Genomic DNA, 20,000 nt, shown 5'->3' on the forward strand with positions numbered 1-20,000 from the left:
TGATTGCTTCACCTTCGTTTGTCCATTTCTTTATTTATTGATATATGACTCACTTTATTTATTTTTTCATTCATTCGTTTTCCCCACTCGTTTAATCTTTTGATTTAATAATTTTGCATTGCTCACTCATTTATCCGTTTGTGTGTTTATTCATTCTCTTGCACTTATTAATGTCCCACTTAATGCATTGCTTGTGTATTTTTCCATTTTCAGGCATTTGTGTGCAAATTCCTAGTTGTTACATACTATGTATTTACTCATGGTTTCATTCAAGAAGTCGTTCATTTCCCCCTTTTCATGACCTCTGAATTACTTATCTTCATTGCTGAATTAAGGTCTGTATCGACATTATTGAATTCAGGTCTGTATTACTGAATACACTATTATACAGTCATAATTGAATTCAAATGAAACCACCACTGCTATATTTTGATAATTGATTTAATACTGTAGTATCTTAATAAATTACTTTTACATCGTTTTGAATGAATTCACTCATACGTGATTTGACTTTTATATCATCAAATTCACCTCTGACACTGTGATGACAACTCTACTTAAGATTTCGAAAGAAGACAAAGGTGGTATTGCACGTGCTAACGACCCCCCAACCCACCAATGAAAGGTCACAGTTGTTCCTTGTCTGTCTGTCATTCGTGCAGTAATCGAGTAGTCGCATTGCGTGCAGACGAATTCTGAGCGTGCGCGCACGAGAGCGTGATTTATCAAGCACTATTTAAATGATACACACACACACACACACAACGCCAGACTTGGTTTGCAAGCACCGGCGCCATCTAGTCTTTTCTTCTTCCTCTACGCCAGGAAGCTTGTGGGAGGAGGGGGGGGGGGGGGGGGGGGGTGGGGGGGGGGCGGAGTTGCATGTTGCATTGCATTTCTTGAATACATAAACACCTTGGAGTGAAAGGTGAACTAATAGCAATACTATGCATATACATATACATATACATACATACATATATATGTGTACACAATGTATTTAAATACTTTGTATACTTTTCCGTAAACATATACATGACGGAAGGGGGGGGGGGTGTTAGTTGGTTGGGCAGCATTTTTATTGTTAATAATCAAGACCTTTTATAGATAGTTTTGCATCATATCATTAAACAGCTGTGTTTATCTTCAATTAACGTAGGTCGTTTGTTTTGTTTCACGCACACAACTTGTCACCTGTTCTTTGTTCTTTGTTTTGTGACGTTCATTTACATCTTTCCCTGATATTTTGGAACCGATTCGTGATATTACTTCCAGCTTACCTCCTCCCCTCTTATGGGACTTGAGAGCTTTTGTACATATTTTTCCCTCTTGATTTATTCCTACTCATTTTTATTCAGTTTCTCCCTCATTTTTCAATTTTAACTGTGATCGATATATATAGTCTATAACAACCCCCACCCCCCTCCATCCCCCTCTATCGTCTCTAGACATGTCAGGGGCATCAGTACCACCAGATTGAAGATGACCTCCATTCACCCCTCCCCTCTGTGGGATGCTGTTTGTATGTCCTACCTTACCACCCCCCTACTTACCCCCACCTACCACTCCATTGCCGTATAACCGAGGGTGGCTTTTGCCTCTTGCCGTGGGGCAGCATTTGCCCCTACCTGGCCCCTCTCCTTTACCCTCCCTAACTGAGAGAGAGAGAGAGAGAGAGAGAGAGAGAGTGGGGCTGGAGCGGCAGTAGCAGCGGTAGTAGGGTAAAGGCACGAGAGAGTGGCAGCGACCCGCGCCAGCAGCGTCAGAGTGCGTTCGAAGATTGTCGCGAGTGGGAGCAGCTACTAGTTGTCGATGATAGTAGTGACAGCCGTAGAAGTAAATAGTAGTAGTCCCAAGTAGTGACACTAGTCGATGGTTCCTGCAGGAGTGGGAATGAGTGAGATTTTGCCCCACGTCTCCGTCATTGACAGATCAATTTAAAGTTATTGTTTTTCTTAGTGTTAGTATTCAAGTTCCGCAACTTTTTTTTTTTTTTTTTTTTTTTAAGTTGTAGTTTTTGAGCAGTTTTTGAGATAGCACCTTTGCTGTTTTTCTTCGAGAAACTGCCGGGGGCGGTGGTTGTGACCTTCTTCATTTTGGACATTTGGAAGGTAATCATCACTCGGAAAGGCGACATGCAATTCGTCCCGCGCCTCGCGAACCTTCAGCTGAACTTGTCGAACCTCGTGTGATGTGTTTCGTGTGAGTGTGTCTACCTTTATATATCGCCCAGAACGATCTGACTCGCGACTGGTGTGCCATGTGTCGATCAAATCCGTTCTGATCATTTCTTTGCTACGTAGAGCGTCGACTTCAAACGTTTAACATCGAACATTCATTAGAATTAACATCGAGAACTGAGGTTTGGCTTCTGAGTCGCGTGGAAACCCGTCGCCCGTATACCATGAGTGTTGCTGAGATCTGATGGTCGTGAAATTGCAGTCGACTCTGTTGTAGCCTTTCCAGCCTCCACCATGGTGCACATAGAAGACGACAATCAGTCTGACAAGTCTTTCGTAAGTATGAGTGATGCTCTCTCTCTCTCTCTCTCTCTCTCTCTCTCTCTCTCTCTCTCTCTCTCGTTTCGTCTTTCAGATGCACGGATCGTGTGGCTGTGACTCAACGATTGTTGTTATTCTCTTCATTATTTTATGTGCACTCAACATCCGGATGCTTCTGTCGTTTAATTATAAGATGTCGTTTGTTGGTTGTGTATGATATATATATATATATTATATATATATATATATAATATATATATTATATATATATATAATAATATATATATATTATAATATATATATTATGTATGTATGTATATAAGTATGTATGTATGTATGTATGTATGTATGTATGTATATTCCTGTCTATGATGAGGGAAGGGAATAAAGAGATCCGCAATTAACGCGAATAAAATAGGTTAATTAGGGCTGAGAATGACCTCAATGAGTCTTGAGCGAAACTTTCAGGACCTGAGAGTGATCTTCAAAGTACTCGGAGGCATTTGGGTACACCTAAGAAGTATCAAAATCGGGATGAGCCTCTCTCTCTCTCTCTCTCTCTCTCTCTCTCTCTCTCTCTCTCTCTCTCGTGCTACTGGGCTACAAGGGACACGTTTCCAACGTTTGGGAAAAGAATATGAGATTGACTCTAGGTAAAAAGTTAAGTATATCTAAGTTTTACCAGACCACTGAGCTGAAAAACAGCTCTCCTAGGGTGACCCGGAGGATTAGATATTTCTACGTGGCTAGGAACCAAATGGTTAACTAGGAACGGGACCTACAGTTTATTGTGGAATCCGAACCACACAATATCGAGAAATAAATTTCTATCACCAGAAATAAATTCCTCTGATTCCGCGTTGGCAGATCCGAGAATCGAACCACTCGTCCAACTAGAAACTGACTCGAGGTAAAAACTACATATATATTGAATTCCCGAAAGATCATTTTCATTTGTTATGAATGAGGCTAACGAAATAACTTTGGGTCAGTTGCGTTATCCTTGCAAATGGGAAGAAGAGGCCGCCAGTGCTCTCATCATTTGTCCAGGACCGAAGATGCGACAAGGAAGGAAGAACGAAAGTTCTTCACCCATCTAGTGGAAAGAGACTGAAGTGGAAACGAAACAATTCAATAGTAGATAGTTATTAATGAAAATATAGATGTAAATAAGGAATGAACACTTACTTGGACATGTAGAAATAGATAGACAGCCATGTAATACCTAAGATCCTTTTGCTTATGTTTAAAATAATCTATAAAAGGGATATAAATATAATTCGCAAGTAGACAGAAAATAAAAGATATGTAATTTAGTGAAATTCTTGACTTTGGTTTACTTACCTACCGCGCCCATTCAAGTCCTGGCCATATCGAAATTACTCTATTGTTGTTCTTGTTGTTCTTGTTATTATTATGACTGTAAACGTGCAAGTAGTAAAATTGAACGATGCCTAAAGACCTTTAAACTAAAAAGGAATATTCTCCTGAAATGAAGACTCATATGTGGAAGAAATAAGAGTAGGAAGCCAAAGCTAAGGGAATAACAAACAATCAACGCCTAAAGAAGACTGAAAAAGCGGAGGAATACAAAGGTACAGAAACTGCAATTTCAGTCAGAATAAACTGAACCAATGCATATAGTTCCGTAAAGTAGCATTACAGCCTCTTCATGCAGGGAAGAGGGATTTTTTTTCATGTCTTGAATAAAAGAAGAGCGACAGGAACACCATTGCTCAGAAGACACGGGATGTCTCGCCAAGGCCATGCAAGGGTTTGTGAATGAATTGTCAAGTTGAGGTTGGAAAAATGCCTCTCTCCTCTCTCTCTCTCTCTCTCTCTCTCTCTCTCTCTCTCTCTCTCTCGCTGGCCTGACTGTTCAGCGGACATATCACTTAACTTGATGTAAATTTATGGCATTTTGGGAAATAACAACTCTATTGAGGTGAACTATTGCTAGGCAATTATCAAAGCGATTACACCCAAAAGGAAACTTTTTCTTATCTAGAAAGACTTGTTATTGTATCCAGACATATGATGATCAGATACGTAGACAATCATTATGAAATTACCAAGAAAACACGATGTTGCTGCTACACTTGCCACAACATCAAAACGAGAGAAAAAAAAAAAAAAATCTTGCCCTGAGAGGCGTGATTGGAGTTATTTGGTCTCTGCCGGTGTCAAGAGAGATGTACTAGATGATGACATAGCGCGTTATCTGATGCAGGTAATCACGCAGTGTTTATATTGAGTAATACATTAAAAAGCGAGAATAATGCATTCAAAATCAACTAGTGAATATTTACCCGACTGGTGAGACGCCTTCTTAGCATTATCTTACAAAATCCTAAAAAAATAAATTAATTAAAAATTAAAATAGAAAAAAAACATGACTTTTAGAACGTGGAAAGTGATGATATCGTTAAGATAATATCAGAACCATTGATCAGCTTGGCACAGTAGGCATTACTCAAGGTTCTTTGCAGCGTCCATTCGGCCCCTAGCTGCAACCCCGTTCTTTTCCTCTACTGCACCTCCGTGCATATTCTCTTTCTTCCTAGTGCAACAGAGAGGTGGTCCATTTGTTGCCACTTTAAAACCACCTTGACTTTCAGTTTTCCTTTCAGCACTGAAAGACCTCGTGGGTTCCATCGCTTGTCCTCAGGCCTAAATCTTATACTCCAATTCCATTGATCAGCTTGAATAATAAACATCGTACTTGAAAATAAACAAATGTCAGTATATAGAAGTTGCAGCTAGCAACAACACCGGAATCAACTGCAGCTTTGCATGAACTAGGCGACGCCGAAGAAGGTGAAGGACGGACAGGTCTTCTGGTATCAGAGGCAGCAATGTCCGTGTTCTCGGGCGAGCGTCAGGTCTCATCGGTGATAATGAAACTGGGGTTCTTGACCTGGGCTGGACGTTGACTGCAGGCTTGGCTGGAGTTCGTTCCTTAAGTGACTTGTACCTTAATTAAGATGTCGGTGAATGAATGATATCATCGTTAATGTGCATTATGATTTAGTAATTCACTACAAACGTTAATTATAATATTCATTATATGTATATATTAATATCATAACTACCGTACGCAGTATTTCATTCATATCTGCGTTGATTATACCGTTAATGATTCGCTAACATCATAATTAACGTACATAATGATGATAAACATAATGTACGTTAACCATGAATAATTATCTTTATAATTAACGTACATTATGATATTATTTATTCAGTATGTATGTTAATCATTATGTTGACGAATAATTAAGAACATAATTAAAGTAGATAATAATGTTAATTATTTACTACGTAATACAGCTTTATAATTATAACGAAGATAGTGGCGTTACAGTTCATTTATTAATTAGTGTTAATGGATAATTATTCTGTATCCAAATCGTGGGAAAGAGCTTGAAACTCCATAACTATATTATGGGAGTAATATGTTAATAAAAAAAGACATTAAATCCCCTCGCCCCCGACACCTGTATGCCCAATGCCAATTAAATCATCGACTTGACCGTTTAGGCTGCAATGTTATTCAGTATCCTTTGAGCAGTCTTGTATCACCCGTCAGTCCACCTCTTCTCCCATTAACTCTGCGGGGTCTCGGTGACTGGTCCTTTTCGTCTTCTGCCGAACTTTCAAGAGGCTGATTTATATCGTGATTGATAACTTCTACTCGGTCAGTTCAGTCAGAAACCTTTTTCCTTCATCCTGTAGATTTTCACTGGTCTGGGATAGATGGAGGTATTAGATACTGTTTCCCATTGGCTCCGAAATTAAAAAGAAAAGTCTTTTTACTTCAGTCCTCACTTTCTCATGTTACTGAACTATCTTTTAGTTTGTGTGCATGGTCGATATTTATGATAAACACACATTATTACTAGATATATAATAGATATAGAGATATATATATCTCAATAGATATTATAGATATCGAGTATATAGGTATTTAGTATATTGATAATAATAAAATATGATTATATATTAAATAATATATATATATATATATATATAATAATTATAATATAATAACTATATATATATTTCATATATATATTTATAATTATATATTATATATATGATTATTATATATATAATATCATTATATATATACCTATATATATAACGTATATATACTAAAATATTTACCTATATATATATATATAATTATAGATATCAGATATATACTATACTATATATAATATGTGTATCATAGATATCGACCAATATATATATATATATATATATATATATATATATATATATATTATACATACATATAGACCATTCTAAATGTTTCATGTACAATTTTTATGTGAAGACCATCTTCTTATGGTAGGCAGTTGGAACTGTTTGTGTCTTTAGAATGGTTCCCCTGGAAGATCTTTGGCTGCTGAAAGCTATTTATGGAATGTCTTGGGTTACTTTCCGGGATAAGTCTCTTTATGGTGGCCTTTTTCAGGATGACGTTGGGTTGAAAGATTCTGTATGGCTGAAAACGTAACTTGTTTCATTCCGGTTTTCCAATAGAGTTCAGGGAGTGAAAGTGCTAAGTACATGATACAGACACCACTGTCGGTGTACTTCCGTCTTCTTTCTGTGTGAATTTATGCAAAGATCGAGGTCTACGTTTGAATGTTATGCATCGAATCCAGGTCATTTTTACTGAAAGGTGTTTGTGTATACAAATCTTTCACCCATAAAGTATGGAGTAATGTTTCCATAAATGTCCAGTTTGGGGCCAGAACAGTTTTTCTTCAAAACCTGGTATGGTGTTTAAAAAGTGTCTTTCAGATCACTAGTCCAAAATATGATTGAAAATGTAGTACATCTCAGTATTATTGAAATAGTAAGGAGCTGCGTGTTCTTGCATGTGACAGGATTGGTCTTATTCGCGCTGGACAATCTTCTACCCTCGAGAGTCCATTGGATACCTTTTCTATTATTTTTATTTGTTTATTTTTTTCTAAAATGTGAAAGTTCCTTTGGTACTGCTTATTGTATTTATGACAGGTGTAATGAGCAATAAGAAATTACCCCGAAAAATTAGAAATAGGCTTTTATCTTCCGCCGTTAAGTTGGATAGTCTAGTTCTTCCTTCGAGTTTGTCGTCTGTCAACCAGTCCATAAGATATCTCAAAAGCTATTGATAGATTTCAGCGAAATTATGTGGAAGGGGATCAATGGACCAAGGATGATTTGATTAGATTTTGAAAGTTTTCTTAAAGGAAAAAACGACAGAGATATGTTCTGCTAAATACGTTCTTTATTGTATCCTTTTTTTAATATTATAGGCTCATCTCTTACACCTCGCGGTGCACTGTAGGCATTACTTTGGGTTCCTAGCTGCCTCCTTTCGGCCCCAAGCTGAAAGTCCTCGTGTTCATTTTACGTACCTCCGTTCATATTCTCTCTCTTCCATCTTGCTTTCCACCCTCTCCTAACAATAGTTCCATAGTTTTTCTTCCCGTTAGACCTGTAAAACCACATTTACTCTCAGTTTTCCTTTCAGCGCTGAATGACCTCGTACATCCCAGCGCTTGACCTTTGGCCTAAATCTTATATACCTTATTATATTATATCTCTTATTCCTTCTCTTGGAGTCACTTCTCATAGCCCCTTCTGTAGCCACCCTGGTGGAGGTCTAATGCAGAGACAGATATCCAGCTCTCATAGCAACAGACATTATAATAACGTTGGTCGTGCCTTGCAGGACAGCCCATAGTTACCTCTCTCTCTCTCTCTCTCTCTCTCTCTCTCTCTCTCTCTCTCTCTCTCTCTTCGTCATTCAATGTCACTCTTCGTATTCTCCCTCTCCCCCACTATTTCGTCCTCCCTCCCCTACCTCGTCCTCTTTGATTTTGTCTTCAAAACTTATCATCCCGTCCTCCTCTCCTCCTCCTCAAGCCTCCTCCTCCTTCCTCCCATCCTCCTCCTCCTCCTCCTCCTCCTCCTCCTCCGTAAAAGACGTCTAATCATGTTTCAGATTTTCTCCTTAATTCTTATCCTTAAGAATTCCACCATCTCCATCCTCTTCCGTAATCTTATCTTCATTAATTTATCCTTAATCCTGAATCTCTTCCTCTTCCTCATTTCCCCTCCTCCTGGTCTCCCTTCCTGTCCCCCTCCCCCCTTTTCTCCTTTCTTTCTCTTTCGTTACTTCTTATTTAAAAAATCTATTTCCTTCACATTTCATCATTTTCATAACTTTCCTTACGAACTAACTCTCTCTCTCTCTCTCTCTCTCTCTCTCTCTCTCTCTCTTCTCCTTGACCTCCTCTATTCCACCTTGTAACTCTTGTTATCAATGGCTTATGCTCATGTAGTCTCCACCCCGTCATTCCTTATTCTCAAGATCATCTATTTTTGGAGGGGCGCGTAGCCTGACCGGCGCTGATCTAATTACAAAGAGGGATTAACGATCACACACCTTTTACAATAACAACGCCAGTGGCACGTCAGTTCCATTCGTCAAAGGTGGTATTTTTTACCCCCCCCCCCCCTCTCTCTCTCTCTCTCTCTCCTCTCTCCACCAGCATCTCTTCCTCTCCTCTCGTCTCTCTCTCTCTCTCTCTGTGTGTGTGTGTGTGTGTGTGTGTGTTATGCGCATTCTGGTCCTTAGAAAACTTTTCGACGCATTCTTGGACTTTTTTTTTTTCAAATTGGATATAATGATACTAAGTAATTGCGGTTATCAGGTGTAGTGGCCTAATAATTATGACAATAATAAAGATAATTATTGTTATTGTTACCCATCTTCGTTCATTTTTGTCATTAGTACTTCAAGTCATTTCTCTCTGCTCTGCTTTTTATAGTAATTGCTTTTTTTATAATGTGGAAGGTCAGTGATTTTTTTTATTGTTCCGTATAAATGTGAAAGCATTTTGTAAAGAGATATTGATAATTATACTTAATCCCTTCTTACCTTCATTTTTAGCCTCAAGAACCGTTATAGTCATGTGAATTATGGATTCAAGTATACGATCAAGTTCTCTATGTATGTATGTGTAAGTTATATACATGTATATATTATACATGTATATACATACATACATTCCTATATGTATATATATATATATATGTGTGTGTGTGTGTGTGTATGTGTTGGTGTGTGTGTGCGTGTATATACATACATGCACATATACATATGTGTATGTATTTATAAAAGTATATTACGCAGTATGGTAGCTTAGTAAATTTCCAACCTTTCATCTCTCGATACAATTGGAAAACAATACTAATTGAAAGTACGTAGGCGTCGCAACGCGAAAGATGTTAGCTAAATTACGGCTTTTATCTCCCGTTTGTGGAAGTCCAGTGTTTTTTTTTAAAGTCGGACACTCGGAGAGGAATTCGGTACATGTAGCCTTCATTTGCAAGTGCCTCGTAGGCGGAGAGAAATGCTTTTTTTGTGTATATTATTATAAACTTTTGTTCTTTTATTGTTGTTCTTCCACTGTTGCAAGTTGTCTGGATGGAAGTCTACGGTGCTCTGTACCCAGAGTTCACTTCTCTCTCTCTCTCTCTCTCTCTCTCTCTCTCTCTCTCTCTCTCTCTCTCTCTCTCGTATGAGAGAAGTTTTTGGCGGGAAGGGGGCGGGGTGTTATTTATTTAACACAAAAGGCACAAAGTGGAGTCTGTCCGTTTAAAATAATAATAATAATAAACGGTTATGGTAGACCAAATTTGGCTAACTGTAAGAGGCGATCCCTACAAGAGAATCTGGATTTATTAAGAAAAAGAATATAGCTATTACCATTAAATTAATGGTATACGCAATTGCGCATGATGGGTAGGGCTCTGGCAAAGGGAAGACTTCCTTGAAGTTCATCTACCCTCAGACTGACAAAGTGAATAAACCCTGATGTCACGAAAATAAAGCCAATTAGTATTGGGTATTTCCAGACTGAAGCCCTTTCACAGCAGAGGAGTCACTTCCTGTGCATTTTTTAAAGTGGTATGTTTGACTTTATCAAAACGCTATTTCTCCTTATGTTATCTTAACACTGCTGTTTTCTTTTTATAGTTATCATGTTGCTTATATGAGAAGACTGCCTCGTGCACTTGATGATTTTCGTAGCCTTTTTTTTTATAGTCACACGTACTATTAGATTTTTTCCCATCATGCTTATGTTTTGATCATTTTCGTTTGTTTATATCTCGGTGTTATCTGCCTTGTTTATTGCCATTTTGCTTTGATTTTATGCTGTCGCTTTCGCTTGGATATTTTATTAGTCTTGCTTATGTATATCTTAATGCTGCCTCTTGCGATTGGGTACTTTGTGCAATTTTCCAACAGTATCTTAATGCTGGTGCGAGAGAGAGAGAGAGAGAGAGAGAGAGAGAGAGAGAGAGAGAGAGAGAGAGAGAGAGAGAGAGAGAGATTACTATAATATTACAAATATGTTCCACAGATCAAAAGTACAATGTCCTTTCATTGCACATGTACACGATTAATTCCTGAAGCTCCTTTGTGCATGTACAAGAATTGTACTTGCCCTTATTAGAGAGAGAAAGAGAGAGACAATGGAATGATTAGGGTATTACAGATATGTTCCACAGGACAAAAATGTACTACCCTTTCATCGTACATGTACACGATTAATTCTACAGGTGCCATATATTTTTTATTTTTTTTGTTCATGTACAGGAATTTCCTCACGAACTGCATTGGACGAATGGACGAAGTGCTTCCCAGCATCCATTTGTGGTTCATTTCACGACCGAGTGTTCATAAAAAAGGCTAACTCTGGTGGTATGGATGTGGGTGCCGTATCATTTTGGAGAGGCGCTGTAATGCCACTTTTACAGCCCCGTGGCCGCTTGGCTTGTTTGGCTCTTTCTTGCTCAGTTTTTGGTCTTGTTTCAGTTTCCTTTCTTTCTTCATTTTTTGTTGCAGATTTCTTTCTTTCCTCATTTTTGTTTCTTGCTTGATTTGCTTTTGTGGCGTTTTTTTTGTTTTTTTTTTACTCGTTATTTTACAGTAGTTCAGGTGTTCATTGGGCCAGTTTATATTTTTTTCTTAAATCATTATTATTATTTTTTTTTTTTTTTTTTTTTTTTTTTTTTTTTGCTCTATCACAGTCCTCCAATTCGACTGGTGGTATTTTTAGTGTGGGGTTCCGGGTTGCATCCTTCCTCCTTAGGAGTCCATCACTCTTCTTACTATGTGTGCCGTTTCTAGGATCACAACTCTTCTGCATGAGTCCTGGAGCTACTTCAGCCCTCTAGTTTTTTCTAGATTCCTTTTCAGGGATCTTGGGATCGTGCCTAGTGCTCCTATGATTATGGGTACGATTTCCACTGGCATATCCCATATCCTTCTTATTTCTATTTTCAGATCTTGATACTTATCCAATTTTTTCCCTCTCTTTCTCTTCAACTCTGGTGTCCCCATGTATTGCGACATCAATGAGTGATACTTTCTTCTTGACCTTGTCAATCAACGTCCACGTCTGGTCTGTTTGCACGTATCACCCTATCCGTTCTGATACCATAGTCCCAGAGGATCTTTGCCTGATCGTTTTCTATCACTCCTTCAGGTTGGTGCTCGTACCACTTATTACTGCAAGGTAGCTGATGTTTCTTGCACAGGCTCCAGTGGAGGGCTTTTGCTACTGAATCATGCCTCTTTTTGTACTGGTTCTGTGCAAGTGCCGGGCATTCACTTGCTATGTGGTTTTTATGGTTTCACTTTTCGTATTGCACTTCCTACATATGGGAAGATGTTATTTCCGTCTATCGTACTTTGAACATATCTGGTTCTTAGGGCCTGATCTTGTGCCGCTGTTATCATTCCTTCAGTTTTCCTTCTTTAGCTCTCCCCTCTGTAGCCATTGCCAAATTGTCATCGTGGCTAGTTCTTTAGTCTGTCTCATGTAGTTGTTCCATGCATTGGTTTGTTGTGCCAGTCCTCTGTTCTTTCTGTCTTTCTCCTGGTCTCTGTATATTTCTGGTCTTCGTCTGCTTTTATTAGTCTTCTTCCCATGCACTCTTTAGCCACTCGTCTTCACTGGTTTTCAGATATTGCCCCAGTGCTCTGTTTTCGATGTTGACGCAGTCCTCTATACTTAGTATCCTCTCCCTCCTTCCTTTCGTGTTATGTATAGTCTGTCCGTATTTGTCTGGGTGTAGTGCTTTGTGTATTGTCATATGTTTCCTGGTTTTCTGATCTATGCTGCGGAGTTCTGCCTTCGTCCTTCCATTCCACTAATCCTGCGCTGTATCTGATTACTGGCACTGCCCATGTGTTTATGGGCTTTTTATCATATTTCCGGCATTGAGTTTTTGACTTGAGTATCGCCTTGAGTCTCTGCATATATCTTTCCTGATCGTGTCCTTCATCTCTTGGTGTTTTATATCTCCTCCTTCCATTATTCCCAGGTATTTGTATCCTGTCTCATCTATGTGTTTGATGTTGCTCCCATCTGGTAGCTTTATCCCTTCAGTTCTCGTTACTTTGCCTTTTTGTATGTTGACTAAGGCGCATTTTTCTATTCCAAACTCCATCCTGATGTCCTCAGATACAATCCTTACAGTCTGGATTAGGGTATCTATTTCCTTGATGCTCTTACCATACAGCTTGATGTCGTCCATGAACATCAGATGGTTGATTCTGCTGCCTCTTTTCTTGAGTTGGTACCCGGCATCCATCTTCTGTAGTACTGTTTTGTCATGGGAATCATGGCTACTACGAAGAGTAGTGGGGACAGTGAGTCGCCCTGGAAGATCCCTCTCCTGCTAGTCTTATTCCAGAGCTTGTAAGTATTGTATTCCAGTTGCGCATTGTATTTTTGAGGAAGCTGATGGTATTTTCCTCTGCCCCATATATTTTCAGGCATTCTATTAGCCATGTGTGTGGTATCATGTCGAAGGCTTTCTTATAGTCTATCCATGCCATGCTTAGGTTGGTTTTCCTTCTCCTACTGTTTTCTTCATTACCATTTGTCTATCAGGAGCTGGTCTTTTGTGCCCCTAACAACTTCCTTCTGCAGCCTTTCTGTTGGTGGGGGTGTGATGGTGTTTGTTTCCTCTAGGTAGTTTGTTATGCCCTTTCACCCTGATGTATACCTGTTAGTAACTTCCACATTATTGGTAGGCAGGTGATAGGCCTGTAGTTACTGGCTATATTTCCCTTACTCTTGTCTTTTTGTACTAAGGATGTTCTTCCTGTGGTCATCCATTGGGTGCTTGGTGATTTGAGATACAATGCTGGAGTTGTTCTGCTATTCGTGGGTGTAGGGCCTTGAAGTTTTTGAGTCCAGTATCCATGGACTTCATCGGGACCTGGGGCTTTCCAGTTTGGCATTTTCTTTAGTTGGTGTCTGACTGTGTCTGTCGTGATGTCTGTGAATCTTTGTTTTATTCTCCCTGTTTCTTCTTCCTTGACTTCCTGGAGCCATGTTGCATGTTTGTTGTGTGATACCGGATTGCTCCATATGTTTTCCCAGAGTCTCTTACTTGGTTCGGCTTCAGGAATTTCTGGGTGGTTGTCTTCCCCTCTTAGTTGGCTATATAGTCTTTTCTGGTTGGTTTCCGAATAGTTTGTTCTGTTGGTATCCCTTATTTCTGTTCATGTATCGTTGGATCTTATGTGCTTTGGCCTTAAGCCTCTGTTTTACATCTTCTATTGTGTTGTTTAATCCCCTCTCTTGTACTTTGTATTTCTCGTTGAGTTCCTCCTTGTTTTCTTGCTTCTTAGCCTTTTTTCTGCCATCTCTTTCAGTTTACTCAAGTCAGATCTCATCACCATGATTTGCTTTTCCAGTCGCCTTTTCCAAGGAGGTTGCTGTTTTGGTTTCTGTTGGGTTGGTTGTGCTGGTGGTGTTGGTGTTCGAATTCCCATCAGTTCTGCTACTAATCTTGCTCCTGCATATGTCAAGTTATTTGTTTCTGTGATACTGGTGGTCTGTATTATGCCCATTATTTCATTGACCTCACTTGTTTTCTCCCTTAATTTCTGGTTGTTGTAGGCTTTCATGGAGGGGATCTTTGTTCTCTCTGTATCTGGCTCCATCCATTGTCTAAATCTTTTCTACCCATTTTCCGTCTCTCTGTTACTTCCGTTCGTGTTTCTTCGTGTGTCGCTGTTTGATACCTCATCCTCCCCCTGTCGTCTTCTGTGGCATCGTCTCTCAGTTCGTCTTCGTGTAATTCGTTGTCGTGTGACATTTCCCTTTCCAGTTCTTCTCTTTCTGTTGGGGAGAGCCAGTTCTTTTTCTTTATGTTCCTTACTTGGTCTGCCAGCCTCTGCTCTGTTTGGGGGTTGTTATTCCTCTCATTCCAGATGTTGACCAATCTTCTTCTATGTCCTCTCTCCGTCGGGTTGCTTTTGATGTAGCATCTCCTATTATTATTATTATTATTATTATTATTATTATTATTATTATTATTATTATTTTTTTTTTTTTAGTATAATAGTATATGTGTTGTTGTTATTTAAAGTTAGTTGACCTGAAAAGTCAGTGTACTATATAATCTTAGTGTACTCACTCATTCCTAGTGTTATAAACCAGTACAGTGCAGTATACGCACACTAGTTGAACCTTGCGGTTCAGTTTTGAAGTACAGCCTTCTGTATAACATTAGGAAGCTACTCTTTTTTTTCAGTCATTATTATTATTATTATTATTATTATTATTATTATTATTATTATTATTATTAATATTATTATTATTATTACTTATTATTATTGGTTGTTGTTGTTCTTATTATTGTTATTCGAGAAATATTCATGTTAGCGTAATAGGAAAAGGCTAGTGCTAGTTCTGGCTCAGCATAAGAAAAAAAGAGATAAAAAAGACGCAATTATGAGATTGATCGATTACTTTAAGTAATCTTGCGTCGCAATAACTGACATTTGACGAGAACATGCAAAAAGGTACCAGTGTCGTGTTTGGTACGCATGGGGATGATGGGTTCGTGTTGGTAGACCATGCGAAAATATAATACTAGATTGTATCTTCTTACTGGGTAACTGAGTTTTATAGGAAAAGTATCAGTAGACAGACAGACAGAACAGTATTCAATTATGTATTCAGTTCAGAGTATATATTTAGCATTTTGAAATGGTGGAGTGAATGAACAAAAATAAACTGCTGAGATTTATATATATATATATATATATATATATATATATATTATATATATATATATCGATATATATATATATATATATATATGTAGAGAGAGAGAGAGAGAGAGAGAGAGAGAGAGAGAGAGAGAGAGAGAGAGAGAGAGTGTTTAATTTGCCCGATACCCGTGGCAGTCATCGTATTTTGAAAGCTTTAGCGGGGGATTGTTTTTTCCTTCATATTCTCTGCTTCTCTTGACTTATCCCAAGAGGCAATTATCTATTTTTTTTTTTTCCAATTTTCCTCGAGAATCTTTTTGATTATGAGAGCCTTGTCGAGGATTATTAAGCTCGAGTGTTAAATGTTCAGTTTCTTATATATTTTTTATAGATTTTCTACCAGTTCCTCTGGTAATGAATTTGTGGATTTATTACTCTATATGTTACACACAAATATATATCTATATATATATAATCATCTCCTATTGGAAGTACATTTATATAGTATGTGCGCAACATGTTTGTTGCACATTCTTATATTTATTGAGTTTATGCAGTTGCATCCAGCATTTTGTCATTAGTAGAAAATTTTATATTTATCATCATCTTCGTTAGAAGAGGGGAGGTGGGGTAAAATTCAAAATCAATCCAAATTGGGGTGCGGGGGGCGTGGTTAAAAAATTTCAAATCTCCCTCATCTTTTTGGGAGATGGGGGGAGACCACCCCCACCCACCCCCGAGCAAGAGGGGCAGCAACAGCAGCAGCAGCAGCAGCAGCAGCAGACTTATCCGCAAGGTAGGAAGGTGTGCGTTGATTGGCCAGTCTTATCGATCCGCTGCTGAAAACCCTCTTTTAACAGGTCAGTGTCATCTCCCACAAAGACGATAATATCATTTGGTCAGCTGCTCCTCAGATGCCCCAGGGGTCGTTTCTTCTTTTGGGGGGGAAGAAGTGCATTGGTGCCTTGACAAGGTCGTTTGTTATTATTGTTAACAATAATTTATTGGCAATGACACGTGTGTGTGTGTTTGTGTGTGTAATATATAAAGATCTATATATATATACACGTGTATATTTGTGAATATATATATAGATGAGAGAGAGAGAGAGAGAGAGAGAGAAGCTTGACAATAACAAGTTCAAGTTCATTTGTTTGAAAATTTTGCCCTTTGTTATTCTGTTTATGACGTCAACAGACGTAATGCCCGTCCCATTAGTTGATTATATTGGAAGGTTTATTGCTAATGACGGGAATAACCTGAACGAATTAGCATATTATGCATATAATTTCCCAACCTGTAAGTTGGTAAGTGATTTGGGAAAAAATACGTATCCTCATTCGTGATGTATCCAAAAATCTGGTAATGCCTTCCATGAGCCTTGGCACAACTCTTCATACATTTTTGAACATCTATAAATAAAGTTTTACGTGTCTTTTGGTTAATTATCAAAGAGACATGTATGCATAGCCTCCGTTCAACACTGTTCGTGTTAGTGAAAATTTGTAGGACTTACATAAACTACTGAAGGCAAATGAATATTTCTTCAATAAGTTGATTAAGTTTATACATTGTTCAAAGACTTAACAAGGGAAGCAAAATTTCATTTTCATTATTTGTCTCGATAGGGGTTCGTACGAGAGGTGCACTGTAAGCATTACTTAAGGTCTTTGCAGGTCTCTTCTGCTTCTAGCGGCAACCACTCTCTTAGTGCAACTTTGAGGTTTTCCTCCTGTTATACCTTTCAAACCTTCTTTCTGTCCATTTCTGAATGTCTTCATAGATCCCAGCCCTTGGCCCTTGGCCTAAATTCTTTATTCTATTTTCATATTTGGAAGTCAACTTATTATAGACTATTTCCCGTTAATTCTCTAGAATATTGTGATGTCGCAAACTATACAAATTTCGAACTCTAGAAATATAAACATTGACTCAAGCTGTATAAACATTGACGAGACAAAATTAGCGGACCATGTGGTATGAAATCCGAAGCCTCTCTCTCTCTCTTGTTTTTTTTTTTTTTTTTTTTTTTTTTTTTTTTTTTTTTTTTATCTCGCACAGTCACGTTTTGTCCCTGAATTCGAACCGAGGCCAGGAGTCGTTCCTGGCGCGGAAAACAGGGACCCATCATCGAGGAGGAGATAACGTCCATCTCTGTTTTATTATCTCTCTTGTGTTCCATTCCTGGCCAGAACGACGGCCCCAGCGATGGCAGGAATACTTATTTTCATTGGCCGGAGACTTTCTGTTTTTGGGTGTTGCTTAAAGTGCTGCGGAAAGTTTTAATGCACTGAGGTATTTTTCCCGTTTAAAAATTTGCCGAAGTTGCTTGTTTGTATTTCTGGGAGCATGGTGTCCTCCCTGCCGATATTAGTTCTTGAATCTTTGGAGATACTGTTTGGAATAGCCCCCAGTCTGTATATCTGAATAGCAATAAAGATTTCTGTTAAAGAAATGAGAAAAGATTGAACTAGAATGATTCCAATCCATATTTGCAGTTATCAGGTACATACGCGTACACACACACACACACACACATGTGATATATATATATATATTATATATATATATATATATATATATATATATATATATATATATATATATATATATATATATATATATATATATATATATTATGTTTGGTCATCTGCCAGTATTCCCTGTCTGGAAATCAAGCCTGGAGTTAAGTGATGCCCATGGATCCTTTAAAGCCTCCTTCCGTATGTCAGCCTTAATCTGGCTTTGTTTCTTCTCCTGTCAATATTGGGCTGTATCCCCAATGGAGCCGGCTAAATATTGCCGAGTACCCCATAGTAGTGGAATGCTTAAGGATGCAGTCCGGGTTCATATCTTTTGTTTGCCGAAGAGACGCAGATTTCACGAGTTCTCTTTCTAGGGGGATTTTACTCCTTTCACAGGTAATGGCGTCCTTGATTTAGGTTAGGTGTTTGTGTGTGTTTGCTTGTTTGTTTGACTTCCTGTTTTGTATTTGCGAAATTTTGATGAATATTGTGGAAGAGTAACTGTGGGGATGGTTGGGTTAGATTCTGATGTGGTTCCTTATCCTGATCCGTTCCTTTGCTTTGCTTCTTCTTCTTTGTATATAGAGGCCTGCTTTTTCTACGTTCCTACTGGTTAACTTTTTGTTATTTTTTTCTTCCACTGTTGTTTCTTTTCTTCTTACATATAGTCATTTTAAGATAAAACTCAATTCTTGTGTGTCATCCCATCTCGGTAAAAAAGGAAAAAAGTTAAGCACCGTATATTTTAAAGACAATATGTTGAGGAGACTAGATACTCGTGAAAGTGATGAGGACGGTGGGTATCCTAAATCAACCTCATACTTCTTCATCATTTTCATCACCTTCAGTATAAAGTAAGTGCATAAAAACGCCTTACTTACCTTCGTGCATCATCATCATCATCATCATCATCGTCGTCGTCGTCAAATGATAAGTCAGAATATGATATACTGTCAAAATTGGCTGTCTCTTCCTATCTGTCATTATTATATGAACATGAAAAAGCTATTGATACTTTACAGTTGTGATTTCATATCATTCTTTCATCATAATCCTGTGACGATGAAAATTGGAAACGACTACTTTCCCAACGTTTACTGTCCCAATTCCTCTCTCTCATCATAGTCATAATCATCAAGTCATTCGAAAATATCCACTGATATGGTACCTCCCCGCTTCTATCATCATCATCATCAGGTTAAAGTGAAAAGAAAAATATGTCAACACGAACTGGTGGAATTCGCGTTCGGATTCAATAAACATTTATTTTTTCCTTTTCATTCGTTTCATTCACTCGTTCATTCACCGAGGCGAGTTATTGAATGCGCAATTATGAACGCGGCTTCTGATCTCTTTCAGAAAGTAAGCCGAGTTAAACCTTCTCACTACCAGTCATTACGAGGCAAAACAAAATAGCTGGGGAATTCGTTAGCTCGTATTGTTGTTACGCTGAATAAACGCAATCAGCAAAAGAAAAAATGACAAGAGAGAGAGAGAGAGAGAGAGAGAGAGAGAGAGAGAGAGAGAGAGAGAGAAATCAGGCATATGAGAACACCACAGGAGATCGAGATAGGGCTCTTTTCTAAGGAAAGAGAGTAACGCAAGAGTAAGATAATATAAAGGGATGCCACAAGAGAGATAGAGAGGAGTGACGATTAAGACTAGCAGGAGAGAGAGAGAGAGAGAGAGAGAGAGAGAGAGAGAGACTTGATAATTAGAAAAACAATAATACTACTTAAGACCTTATCACGCGAACCCCAAACAGTCAACATGTATTTCAGCGTCGATGCAAAACAAACCCGCAAATATTCGTTGAGGCATTATCACAAGAGCGTGGAAATGCGCTACTTCAATTAAACCACAAATATAGACATACATAATTAT

General features: G+C 38.3%; 1 protein-coding gene across 9 annotated transcripts in view; it reads left to right on the forward strand.

The window, feature by feature from the left end:
• LOC135223692 (uncharacterized) overlaps window positions 1–20,000 on the forward strand; it is a 299,245-nt gene that overhangs the window by 102,885 nt on the left and 176,360 nt on the right. Inside the window, exon 1 of one of the 9 annotated variants that reach the window (XM_064262407.1) lies at window positions 1,731–2,516. The exons of the other annotated variants lie outside the window; for them this stretch is intronic. Within the exon in view, the coding sequence (XP_064118477.1) occupies window positions 2,475–2,516 (42 nt within the window). The 5' untranslated portion in view covers window positions 1,731–2,474. Of the gene's footprint in view, window positions 1–1,730; window positions 2,517–20,000 lie in introns of those variants that run through there. 9 annotated transcript variants of the gene reach the window in all.

Source organism: Macrobrachium nipponense, chromosome 10 (assembly GCF_015104395.2).
Source record: "Macrobrachium nipponense isolate FS-2020 chromosome 10, ASM1510439v2, whole genome shotgun sequence".
NCBI lineage: Eukaryota > Metazoa > Arthropoda > Malacostraca > Decapoda > Palaemonidae > Macrobrachium > Macrobrachium nipponense.